At 39.7% G+C, this 13,729-nt stretch overlaps 1 protein-coding gene and 1 pseudogene across 1 annotated transcript; both read left to right on the top strand.

Annotated features, from left to right (window-relative positions):
• Nucleotides 1–241: 241 nt before the first annotated feature.
• On the top strand, nt 242–1,602 carry LOC149239600 (2-hydroxyisoflavanone dehydratase pseudogene; annotated as a pseudogene).
• Nucleotides 1,603–3,779: 2,177 nt separating this feature from the next.
• Nucleotides 3,780–5,126, top strand: LOC149239599 (aspartyl protease family protein 1-like). The gene is made up of 4 exons (XM_089369918.1): nt 3,780–3,805; nt 4,131–4,352; nt 4,432–4,588; nt 4,861–5,126. The coding sequence occupies exons 1-4, from the start codon at nt 3,780–3,782 to the stop codon at nt 4,876–4,878; spliced, it is 423 nt and encodes a 140-aa protein (XP_089226044.1). The 3' UTR covers nt 4,879–5,126.
• The last annotated feature ends 8,603 nt before the right edge of the window (nt 5,127–13,729 follow it).

Raw genomic sequence — 13,729 nt, 5'->3', positions numbered from 1 at the left:
TTGATGCCCGACTTTATAGAACACCACAAATAAAAAAAACGAAAAAGCATCCCAACAAAGATTCGCCAAAGATTCGCCAAGATTAACATGGTTTTTAGTTTTTAAGATGGTTTTTAAAAAAACAAAAAAACAAAAAACATCCCAGCAAAGATTCGCCAAGATTTTGTTCTTAAAAAAATGAGTCATTGACCATTGACCATAGAGTGGAAATGCTTTTTCCATATAGCGACGCTTTCTTATATAATGGTTTTGAAATAATGGCGCATTACTGTAAACTAAGAGAGTTATTGGACATTTTATCTTGGAAGATCCGCCAACATTTTTGTTGAAAAAAATCCGCCAAGTTTATCGTCTCAGTTCAGCTGCATACCAGAAGCCACGCCGTGCCTATGGAGTCGTCGCCGTCTTCCTTATCTGTTGTACTTGAGGTTCCCGGTATGGTGAGAGTCTACGAAGACGGAACAGTTAAACGCTTGGTCGACCACGGTACGGTTCCCCCTTCTTCACAGAACGTTGATGAATTCGAGGATGGAGTAGCATCCAAGGACGTGGTGATCAATCCTGAAACAGGCGTCTTCGTTCGTCTCTACCTCCCCCGGCTGGAGGTTACGGATGAAAAAGAAAAAGTGCCCGTGCTTGTTTATGTTCACGGAGGCGGTTTCTGCATCGAATCCGCTGCATCTCCATTTTATCACACCTATCTTAATAAAGTGGCTAAAGAGACCAAGGTGATTTGCGTATCCGTGGATTACCGAAGAACGCCGGAGCATCGCCTCCCTGCGGCTTATGACGATTGTTTCGATGTGCTCGAATGGCTCGCCCGCCGAGCGGAGGCAGCAGAGGGGGAACCCATCGATCCGTGGCTCGCTTGCCACGCAGATTTCAGTAACGTGTTCGTAGCAGGTGACAGCGTTGGAGGTAATATCGTGCACCAGCTGGGCATTCGTGCCAGTACAAGGAATTGGGGTAACCTGTGTTTACAAGGGGCCATTCCGGTTCACCCAGGCTTCGGCGGAGAAGAACGAATTGGCTGTGAATTAGGGTCAGAGGCGGCGGTGGTGGATCTTTATAAGAGGAACGAGATAGTATGGAGCATCGCCCTCCCCGCAGGGGCGGACAAAGACCATCCTTTTTGCAACCCAGTTGGACCGCGTTCTCCGGCTCTGTCGACTCTGGTGTATGGACGAATGCTTGTATTCGTGGCAGAGAAGGATCTTCTGAGAGATCGAGGTATTCTGTATTACCAAGCGCTAAAGAAGGCAGGCAAAGATGCCGATTTGTTTATGACAGAAGGCGAAGGCCACGTGTTTCATCTCTACAATCCAAACTCTGAGAATGCGCCCCCCATGTTGAAACGCATATCCGACTTCATTCACTCTAAAAGCCCTAAATAGAATATTTCCATGTGAACGTCAAAGTACTCTATCCATTCATCTTCGTTGTGGTCTCCGTTGAGTACTTTTGACAGTATGTGAACGTCAAAGTACAACATCTGTAATAAAGCTGTTAGTCTCCTTGATTCTCCTCTGTCCACTCATCTTCGTTGTGGTCTCCGTTGACAGTAAATAAATGCATCGGTTGTTATTCTTCTCATTTGAAATTGAAATACCGCTGCGTATCCTTGACGTTTGGTTACACACTGTCATTATAGTTGGTATCCTTGACGTTTGGTTGCACATTGTTATTATAGTTGTTGCAGACCATGTGTTAGGCATTCAATTTCACTTTTAATAGGGTATAATTATTATTATTTTTTAAATTGCAATTTTTATAATTTAATATTAATAAATGAATTTTATTATTTTTTATTAATTAGGCCGATAGGCCTTCCTTTGAAAGGGACTTTCGTCGTCCTTTTGTCCCTGTGATTGACACGTGTCTTCCACATTCAGCGAGCATCTGTATAGAGAGAGAGCTTCCATTTGACATATGTGCGCACCGCCGGACTTCGAGAAGAGTCAGTTTGAATTAGGTATAGAATTTATTGCTGGATAATGCGCTGTGCTCCAGCTGTGATGCAAAACGATCATGTTTGCTCAGGATTGTTTACTCAGGAGTCAGTTTCTTGCACGACAGCGGACTATTAAATTTTACAGGTAACTAATTCCCTTATGCTGGTCTGTTCTTTCGATTCTGCGTTCAGTTCGCCGTTAATTTGCAGCTAAGGGTATTTTTTTTGCAACAGATGCATTAACCATAATTCTTGTTCATGAATTATTCACAGGGGTTACTCAGTGCAGGGCTCGAGTCGCTTGGAGGCTCACACCCGCAGCAATGGCTTCACCCGATACGGTTATGTATCCACGCTGGCCGTGCTATGAAACCCTAAGACGGGTGTTGTTCATATTAAACGGGGTTACCGACTGTGCAATTTTTGATTGACAGTCTAGGTAGGAATCCAGGGTTTTGTTTTAAAAACAAGGGTTCTACCAGGATGTATGTAATTTATAAGCTCCATGAACTCATTAGCCTGGACATTTATTCCTGCATTATTATTCCTGCATTATAATTATATAGTTTCTGCTGTTTCATTTGATGGTTCTATTCTTGTCCTAAAAGTTTTTGGGTTCGCCGCTTGGTAGTAATACCTCGGCTATCGGTTGAAACCCCATTTAAGTGAATTCAGTTTGTATTTTAGTCGACAAGCTTTTATAAATTTTTATACTATTGTGGCCATGCTTTTTCTTCGCCTCACCTACAGGATAATATGCGTTGCATCTCTCATTCTTTACTTTTCTTTTGTGTGCTGAGATATTAATCCCAATACAAGAAAATTTGGGGATTTGCAGTCAATTATAATTACTGTCTTATAACTGCTAGACTATTTGCTGTAAGTTTTCTGGTATCCACCACAGAGGGGTTCTGTCTCTGTTCTTGCTGGTTGTCCTGCCATTGCAATCCACTACGTTTACTTTTCAAGTCGTAACCATTTATCCTCGTCCGCTTTTGGGTTCTCTTGTAAGGGTAACCACTGCCAGAAGGGTTGTTTTCCACCTTCCCATATTTCAAAAGCAGATAGCAATGACAGGGATTCTGCTGTCGAGCCCCCTTATCCTCAGACTTCGGGCTTTGTACATAGCTTCAACCCTGCCTAGGATTTAACTATCCCATTAAACTTACTCGTCTGGTCACCACCCTGCACCGGGGTTTTTCCTATACTTGCACTCTGCATGCATGCGTTCAATAAAACTCAAAGCTGGGAATACAACGCGAGGGTTTTGTTGTCCAGTCTACCCTGGGGACTGTCAGAAATTCAGGTTCTTTGGGGAGAGTGTCCACAGATTTGCATGTTTACAGTAGCCTCAAGATGAGATTTGGTGCCCCTCAACAGTCGTCTTTGTCTCTCCCTTTGGCGTTAATCCTGGTAAAGTCTGTGTTCCTACTTTCAGTTTTCAGGGGTTTTCTCAACTACCAGAAAATGTTAAGCTTTCAAGGTAAGCTGTCTACAATTTGAGTTATGTCTTGTTTATTTTCACAGGGATCTTTGGTGACGGTCAGCACCCCTAACGTTATTTCGTTTTCCTTTTCTATAGTTTCCTACTTTCTTGATTATCTGGCTTTCGTAAGATTTATATGTAATTGTATCTCTTTGCTGCTATTATTTCATTTGTCACCTTAATAATAATTCCACAGAGTAGAATTTTAAGAAAAAGAGAATACTACCTACAGAGACAGTTACCCTGTAACCTAAGTTTTGACCCCTTTTAAAATAAGGATAAAATGCACAGCTATTCCATCCGTTAACTATTTAAACCAAGAACTGCTTCTCTGATAAAGGAATGGTGAAGGCATCTATCACGTTTGGGTATTTGTTTCTTGTTGTTGAAAGTGAATATGACTGTTCTGAAGATTTAGTGCTCTTCCTGTTCAAAGCAGTTGATAATGAGGTCATTTTTCGGTGTAATATTTTAAGACAGTTGAGGCACAGAAAACTCATACTGCTCCTCTCTACAGGACTAGAATTTTTAGAAGTGGGTTTTCTGCCTCTAGATTTCAGTCTGAGGCCATACTGAATTAGACCATGTGACATGACCTGAAAATTACTCTGCACTGTCAATGTTTTTCCATTCTTAAGTGCTACACATGAATGAACGCTCGTTGAGTGGGTCTTTGCTTGTTGCAATTGATAGGTGTGGAAGTGTACAAACAGGCTCATTTCTACTAGGTGCGGCTCCTGATGGTCTACTTGGGCTTGGCATTGATGATATCTCTGTCCCGAGCATTTTGTACAATTCAGGCCTTGTATCAAATTCTTTCTCTATGTGCTTCCCAGACGATTCAAATGTTGGAAGGTTTGCCTTTGGAGATAAAGGGAGTTCAGACCAAAACAAAACTCCTTTTTATAATACATCGTGAGTGTCAGCTCTATGCATTCAACCCAATTTTTTTAAAAGTACTTCAGAGTTACCATTTAGACTCTTATATCATAAGGTGTTTATTGGATTGCAGCTCATCAGCATATAATGTAAATGTGACAGACTTTTACGTGGGAAATGCCAATGTCAAAACAGACTTTCAGGCCCTTTTTGACACTGGCACCTCATTTACACAGTTGGCTGATCCAGTTTACAAAAACCTTACATCAAATGTGAGTGATTAGAGAATTTTTTTTTTTTTTTTATTTGTATATAATCCCCCTTTTGGAGATTTTCCCAATTGACTAACGAGTTTTGAAGGTAATAGTATCATATGCAGACACAGAACTCTCCATTGGCAGTTGATAATTCAAGCATTCCTTTTGAGTTTTGTTATAGTGTCAAGCTGGTTGTAATCATACAAAACATTTATTCATCTTGTTTGAGCAACATTAACTATCTCATTATTGAGAAAGAACTAATATCCTTACCCCTATCTGTGCAGCAACAGTCAAAGCATTAACCAAGGGCCTAATATATCTTTCAACTTCTACGGAGGAAACAACTTTCCTGTTATTCAACCATTGATCTCTCTTTTGGACACGGTAGAATTTTCAATACTACGTCTTGCCTATTTAAGGGTGCTCCTGACTAAGCAGTAAACCCCTTTTTGTTAAATAGAAGGGTCTATGCTGATGCTTCATCTTTGCAGAAACCTTGTTTGTATGGGTATACTAGTCTGGAAATGATTACAATGAGGGGTTACCTTTACTCAATGAAGGTTCAGATGTTTCACTTGTACCTTCCTCCTCAGGAGGCATGCATTTATGGATGGATATACATGAGTACTTTGCCAACTTGAAATGCTGGAGACTAAGCTTAAACAGATTTGAGATTCTTTCTTGCAATTATCCGGCACCAACATTTCTTTACTTCATCATTTTTCTTCTTTAATTTGGTGTTCTTGCAGTGACTAGTTGCAGTGGCTAATTTGTTCCTCTTATTAGTTTTCTTGTATGCCAATTAAACAATTGTTTTATCCAATTGGGCGGAAATGTATGTGACTCACACCTGGTCATTCAAGTGTTTTTTCCATGCAAACTGAACAGTTGTTCTGTTTATTTGAGAAGGAATAGAATAGCTTTTAAATATCCTGAGCACAAGCATTGAATTGCTTTTGGAAAATATGGTAATGCCACCGGGAAATATAATTATAATTAGTGTACCAAAGCATTGAAAAGCAATCTCGGATGGAAATATAAAATTTAAATTTGCCAATACATATGGTGTATGACATACATATCTACAAATATTATCCTCAGACCAATTTTCCAATTTAAAAAATCTATCGGCCTCTCTTTGCACTTTTTAGGGCAATTGCTAGTATTTATATACAATAAGATTAATTCAACTCTTATTTTATAATGATATTATTATTGCAAAAACAAAATAGGATTAATTTAGGGCTTATTTTATATTATCACAAAACCAAAAACTTTTTGCAAATATTTTAGCCAGCATCCTTAATCAATAAGATTTTGACGTTTTATTTATTTTTTTACTTTTGACTGAACTCTTATTTTTGTTATCTAAAATTAAATAGGTAAGAGCTTTGGTTCAGTGTATATAAAGTATAATGATTAATAATTACACAACCAAAAACTTCTTGCAAATATTTTAGCCAGCATCCTTAATCAATAAGATTTTGACGTCTTATTTTTTTTTTTAACTTTTGACTGAACTCTTATTTTTGTTATCTAAAACTAAATAGGTAAGAGCTTTGGTTCAGTGTATATAAAGTATAATGATTAATAATTATTTATATAATAATGGAGTTGTTTTTAGTGTGATTTTTTGGATTTTTTGGTGTAAAAATTTGAATTGAAATTTGAATCAAAGTTGTAATTTCAATAAGAGAAATTAGATCCGAAAAACCCCCAAAAAAAACTTCCAAAAAATCGCATTAAACACAACTCGTATAAAAAATAAATGCCACAAAAGTTTGCAAAGTATCTCCTACAAAAATTATTTTTTCAACGCATAAGACATTTATTGACATTCTGTGAAGATAAAAAAATCATTGAAAATAATTTTTATTCAATATATATTAAAAAGAGTTAAATATTTTAAAAATAATTAATATATAATTATTTTAAAAATAAAAATCACTAATTTATATTATATAATATAGTAAAAAATGTTAATAATAAATTAAAATCATTGTCAATTCAAATAATAAATAAGTCAATAGACCATGTTCAGGTGGAGGGCAACATGGCAAGGGGGTTAGGGTTTCTTTGCAGAGACCGCCTGTAGTTCTCTAAATCTGTGGTATGACATCGCCCCTTTGTTTTTTACCCCCCATTCCACCCACCCATCTCTTGGAACGGGCTTTCACCGGCGCTTCATACTGCAGACTGTCATTTTTTTACTCCTTACTCTCCATCTTCACCGACCTTCACCCATGCTTGACAGTTATGGATGAGCTGGTCGATTACTCCGCGGATCCTTCAGAGGATGTGCCCATCTAGACACCCCCCGAGACCACTACTGTCGGTTACTTTCCCTTCAACAGTGCGCTATCCAATGAGGTTGATGCTCTCCCGCCCATCTCTCGCTCCCAGACTACATCTTTATCACTTCCTGAAGATGCTCCTTCACCCCTTGAATTCATTACACATCTACTCTCACCGCACACGCTTGCATTTACTGACCCTCTATCAAAACCTTGCGGCAAAACCCTTGTCGAGGATCCAGCTCTAAACCCTCCTTTGTCTGCTTCTAGCATACCCTCGACGGACCGTCTCTTGGTCTCAGCTGCTTTGGGGCCTGTCTTATCTGCTCCCCTATCCTCTACAGCTCCCCCACTGGGAAATTTTACTGGGATTGGACCTATCCCGGGGATATTTGCCTCCATTCCGTTGACGACCGCAGCGGATTCTAGGGCTTCCCCTACATCGGCAACTGCTCATACAGACATGGCTCTGGAAACCTTTGCTGCAAGATTATTTGGGGTTTCAAAAAAAAGAGGTTCTTAAAGCTTCGGCCCTGCGAGGTTTTCCTCAATCTCACCGAGGACACTCAACTTCTGGACTCCATGGATACCGCAAAGAAAGTGCTTGTGCGTCAGGTTCATGGCCGACATTATAGTGTGGATAAGCTTCAACAATGGACCTCGGAAGTCTGGGGTCATCACTTGAAAGATCCCCCAAAGGTACAGACATTTGTAAAGGGTTGGTTTGCTTTGTGATTCAGCTGCCTTGCACATACCAATTGGGTACTGTCCACGGTCTGGCACATAGATTAAGCACCTGTATTTCTTCGAAAATGGATGCTATTGTTTGATCTGGAACGAGAGAGGGTTGATGCTGGACCTATCTCGGTGCGCCTCCCAGGGCTTCCTCTTCATTTCTAGATGGATGATGTCTTATAGAGGATTGGAAATGCCCTTGGCATCTATCTCACATATGATGACTCTTTTTAGACTACGGGGCGCATGGCATTTTCTAGGATAATGGTTCACCTGGATCTCTTTGATGGTTTACTAGAGCACATAAACATTCGATGGAGGAATAATGCTAGGAGACAGATTCTGGATTATGAGGGGGTGCCATTTAGATGCAAGCATTGCCACAAGGTGGGACACCTATATAAAGATTGTCTTCTTATTGGAAAGGCTAACAAACAGAACCCAGTTTAGGAAACTGTGGCACAGGAGCCCCCTTCACAGGAGAAGCAGCCACAGAATATGGAACCTACAGAGGAGATGGACGAGATGCAGACGACCCTGACAGACAAGAATGCGGTCCCTCCACAAACCAATTAGAAGAAATGTGGTAGACCTCCCCATCGTCCACCTCTGCCACCTCCTACTTGTACCAAGGCATCCACCGAGGGCTCTCTTTCTCTGGATAAGAACCTACCCTTCACCTCATCTTCCCTTTGCAGCTCATCATTTCTTGATATCATATCATCTAGATCATCTTTTGGTTTCTTTTCCGTCATATCATCTGGTATAACATTGGGATTCTGTCTAGCCTCTGCCTCTGCCTCTGCTGCCTCTGCCCTAATTTTTTGTCAGGTTGCATCCAGCCCCATTTACACTCCATATCCGCCCTTCCCTTTGATTACCCCTCACCCACCACCATCCACTTTAGATCAGGCTCCTTCTATATCAGGGTACATGACCCGCTCAAAAGCCAAGAGACAGGCACTGTATCATGTAGGGCTTGATATCATTACCTCCCCCCCTCCTCATAAGCACCATAGGGGGAGACCCTCCTCGCTCTCAAAAGATCAATTTGTGGCAGCAGATGATATTGCTTTGGGCAAAAAATCTACTATCCCTGGGGTACTTAGAGCCAAAGACACCCAATCTGAACCCCCTTCATGAAGATCATCTCCTTCAATTGCAGAGGGCTTGCTAGCCCTGATAAGAAATTAGCACTCCGTTGTTTATTTACATCTGACTTGCATGATATTTTGTTCTTACAAGAGAATCTAGGCCCTGTGGCTGACATTTCCCATACCCTACAAATCATGTTTCTTGGGTGGATTTTTATTGGCCTAGATGCTCATGGGAGATCAGGGGGTTTAGCCTTGGGTTACAATACTGGCACTATTAAGCTGCTCAATTGTTGGGGAGGAGCTAGCCATATTGGTGCTGGCATACACTCTGCAGATCTGGGTATGAACTTCTGGATCTTTAATGTGTATGGGCCTTGTCAAAATAGACCTGAATTCTAGCAAAACCTTCTAGGTTCAGATTTATTTTCACTGAACACCTGATTCTTGGAGGGGATATCAATTTTTCCATCGGTCATACCGAGTCTTGGGGACATAGAGCATAGCAAGACTCCCTACCGGACTACTTCTTATCCATTCTAGACACTCATCAGTTGATCAATATCCCTTCAGCTAAACTACAAGCGACCTGGAGGAATAACAAGACTGGGGAATAAGGACTGGCTCGAAGACTTATCGCTTCTTAGTCAAAGAGAAGGTTATGGAACTGGGATTTCACATTCGACAGAGGGTTGGATCTAGGGGGATCTCTGATCATCTCCCCATATACTTGGATATTGATGGAGGTAGAGCAAAGCCTAAAGGACCTTTCAAATTTTGCTCTGCCTGTCTCAGGGAAGATTCATATATCAGTATGGCCACTAATTTTTGGAAAGCAAACCCTCTTGGGGCGAGGGGTGACTATATTAATGGTTTTACATGCAATCTTGTTGAATTGAAGAAATTGTCCAAGCATTGGGCTCACAATAAAAGAATACAGGAGGAACGGTCCCTCACACTGATTGAAGCTTATTTAGCTGCTTTTGAAAATGATCAGGGAGGTTTATTCACTTCTGACGAACATACGGAAAGGATTACTTCCCTATACACTGCCAGAGGGAAAATCCTTAAGGATCGGGAAGAAGTCTGGCGATTAAGAAGCAGGGCCATTTGGATGCATGAGGGGGATGAAAATACTAAATTTTTTCATAAGTTCACCAATGGAAGGAAGGCGATTAATACCATCTGGAAGCTCTAGAATGATCAGGGACAGGTTGTAAACTCTTTTCAACTACTGGCTGCGCTTGCAACCTCTCATTTCAAAGGTATTTACTATTCCCCACGAGATGCAAATCTGGCAGATATCATCAAGGTGGCACAACTTTTCCCAAGGTTTGTAGATCAAGAGGAGGAAGGAGAATTGACCAAATAGAGTTCTATTTGGCTTTCTTTGACATCATTGGTGGAGATATGCTAAAAATTGTTGATGATTCTAGAACCAAAGGATATCTTAAGGCATCCATCACCTCTACCTTCATCGCACTCATCCCGAAAACTAATAATCCGGTCTCCTATGAAGAATATCACCCCATTTCTCTCTGCAACTACATATAAAAGATTATCGCTAAGATCATCGCCAACCGGATGTGGCCCATCCTATCCAACCACATTTCACCAAAGCAATTCACCTTCCTACAGGATCGGCAGATACACGAAGCAATGGGCACTGCTCAGGAAGTATTTCATACTCTACATACCAGGCAAGCCAAAGGTATGATTATGAAAGTTGATTTATCCAAGGAATTTGATAAAGTAAATTGGTTATACATTAGAATGCTTTTAACCCACTTGGGTTTTCCATTCATATACATCAAATGGATTATGAGTTGTATATCTAACATCCCCTTCAGCATCCCGGTGAATGGTAGTGCATCCCCCTTCTTATTTTCTGAAAGGGGTTCGCCGCAAGGGTGTCCGCTATCACCTTTACTCTTCCTTCTTGTCATGGAAGGCCTCAGTAGACTTATAAATGATGAACATAGAAGAGGCAGATTATAGGGAGTAAAGATATCTGAAGGTTGCATATTAACTCATCTACTTTTCGTAGATGATATCCTAATATTTCTCAATGGAAGCGTTGGTGATCTTACCAATATCAAAGCCAACTTCTCTCTATTTCAAGTGGTTACTGGCATGCTGATTAATGATTCAAAATCCACCTTGACAGTTGTAGAATGTACTCCACATGGGATCTTTTTTGCAGACTAGCACTTTCGATTTACTCAACTGAGCCTGGCAGAAGGATTAAAATATCTGGGGTACAATTTAAAGCCCTTGGTCTACAAGGTTGCCGACTAGACCTGGCTCATCTCTAAAATGGAAAAAAGGCTCAACATCTGGTATCTCAAATATCTATCTCCCGCTGGCCGTCTCACCCTCATCAAAATTGTCTTAGAGGCCACTCCTGTCTATTGGATGTCTCTGGCATGGATGCCCAGAAGCATCCTCTCCAAAATTCAATCTCTTTGCTGCAGATTTCTATGGTAGGGGAGCAAGCAGGGCAGGATATTCGCTTGGGTCAAGTGGGAGGCCCTTAATTTCCTAAAGAAGTGGGGGGGTTGGGGATTAAAAAAACTAGAAGATTTCTCATTTGCACTGGTTGCTAAGCTTGGTTGGCACCTTGTATCAGCTGACAGCCTATGGTCTAAGGTTACTTATCTAAAATTCATCACCCCACTGCATATTATGGATTGGATAAGGCGACCCCACAGATGTACTTCTGGGATTTCCATTATCTGGAAAGTTGTTATCAAGGCATTAAATCCTATCAAAGAAGGCATCACTTGGAGAATCCGCTTGGGTAATAAAGTCTGCATTGGTATTGATCTGTGGGTTGGCTGCGGAAATATGCATGGACTTCCTATTGAGCTCATATAACACCTCCAAAACGAAAATTCTTCTCATATTGCCCATATTGCTGATATGGATAATACCACTTTCCTGCACCAGGCCTGGAAAACTGCACCTCAGTTAAACATTCCCCCTCTATGGGTACAGTATTGGGAGGATTTCACTCAGGCACTTACAGAAGCTCACATACGAATCACTAATGGCAATGATGAAATTATTTGGGCACTATCTAAATCTAGCAGATATTCCCCCAAAGATGGATATTTGGCCTTGACTAGAGCTAGAAGGCCTCAGATTATTGCACACTGGTGGAGGCACCTTTGGAAGCTTAAAGCTCCCCCCAGGCCGTGGATGTTAATGTGGACCATCCTTCAAAATAAAATCCCTACGGGTGATAACCTCCTTAAGCGAGCACAATTTGGCCCTCACTGGTGCTACCTGTGCAGAAGTGATAATGAATCCGCCATCCACTTCTTCCTCGAATGCACAGAAGCCCGAAAACTATGGGATCTTATTATCCTTATTGTTGCTCCATCATCCATTTGGTCTAGCATATCTATTATCACGGCCTGGCAGTCTTATTATACTTCTGTATCTGCTCATAAATAGCGCAATGTGCCCCTATTGATTTGCTAGGCAATTTGGATCGCCAGAAATCGAATAATATTCCAAAATATAGAGTTGAATTGGTCTGTCTCGACGGCCAGGGTGCTGGTCGATTACACCCTCATCCCTGATGATCCTCCCCCACAGCGCACCCGAAACATTACACCTGAATATATAGACCATCACAAGCCACGGGCTTACTTCGACGAGGCTGCACAGGAGACAGGGTGTGGTGGGGGGGTTGTATTACATATAAATCATCATCATTCTTACAGCATGCTCATGGGTTTCAGATGTGGAACTAATAATTTTGCAGAGCTTTTAGCTGCAAAACACCTCATTCAATTTGCACTGGAGAGAAATTGTAGAGATTTACAATTATTTGGAGATTCCAAAATCATATGTGACTAGCTGAATAGAACATCTAGGTGCACTACTTATTCATTGAATCATATACTGGATGAAACTCTGAGATTACTTTCATCATTTGATTCCTTTACATGTAATCACATTTTCAGGGAATGGAACGGGGCTGTTGACAACTTATCCAAAGAAGTTGCGATCGGGGAGCCAGGCATCTGGATGATCCGAGAGTTTCATGATGGAATTCACTATCAATATTACCATCAGCCTTTTATGGACATACAAGCTTAATTTTTGCTAATTTTTTTGCAAACATAATTTTTTTTTGTGTATATATTTATCGTCGGATAGTTAAACAATTTCTATTACTGTTGGTTTATAGTCTTATATATTGCTGCCTCCCTGCGTGGATAAAGGCAACAAATTTTTGATCTCTGTTAGTTGTTGATAGTCATGTCCTGGATATGATCTGAATATGCACATATGCATCTACAAAATGTAATTTCCTTTTACTAATGAAATTATGATTTTTCCTTAAGGGAAAATAAATAAATAAGTCAATAAGCAACTTTGTTTTTAATAATTTATATATTATAAATAAATATATTCAATCTATCTTTTATAATATATTTGATATGAATAACTACTTTTTAAAATATATATCTATTTATATTTTACTAGATATTTTTCTCACAAAAAACATTATCATTATAATAAAATATTATTATTGTTAATTGGTAAGATTAGATTCTCCACTACCACAAAGCAAAATTACAATTAACAAAATTTAAATTAAATAAATTCGAAGCTTTTATATAAACTAGAATTTAATATTTTTACTTTAATTTAATTATATTTAGGCTAAACCTTAATGTAACTACAAATTGATTATAAGGTTTTGTGGTTCTTCTCATTTGAAATGGAAAAAAAATATCCGTGCCATGAAGTTGTGAAACAAGTTTCTCATAAATTTCTTCTAAAAAGTGAACCTTAAATTAAAACACCAATAAATCAGAACACATGATCTGGTTATGATTTTATTACGCAAAACTTTTTCCATTTATTACACAGTGATCGTTGTGAACGAAAATAAAGTGCAAATTGATAAATCATAATCATGATCAAATTTCCATTATGTAGTGGTTGATCTTTGAACAAAAAGATATAGTGAAAATTGGTAAAATCATGGACATTTAATTATTTTAATATTA

The sequence above is a fragment of the Pinus tabuliformis genome, chromosome 8, assembly GCF_031772625.1.
Source record: "Pinus tabuliformis cultivar Carrire ecotype Pingquan chromosome 8, CPIR1, whole genome shotgun sequence".
Taxonomy (NCBI): domain Eukaryota; kingdom Viridiplantae; phylum Streptophyta; class Pinopsida; order Pinales; family Pinaceae; genus Pinus; species Pinus tabuliformis.
This window is presented reverse-complemented; position numbering and strand designations above follow the sequence as displayed.

What these genes read in the sequence shown, in the direction of transcription:
- LOC149239599 (XM_089369918.1), top strand. Translation starts at nt 3,780, where the DNA reads ATGGTGAAGGCATCTATCACGTTTGG. An exon ending in AAGGCATCTATCACGTTTGG is followed by an intron (nt 3,806 to 4,130) that starts GTATTTGTTTCT and finishes TGCAATTGATAG; the next exon opens with GTGTGGAAGTGTACAAACAG. An exon ending in ACTCCTTTTTATAATACATC is followed by an intron (nt 4,353 to 4,431) that starts GTGAGTGTCAGC and finishes TTATATCATAAG; the next exon opens with GTGTTTATTGGATTGCAGCT.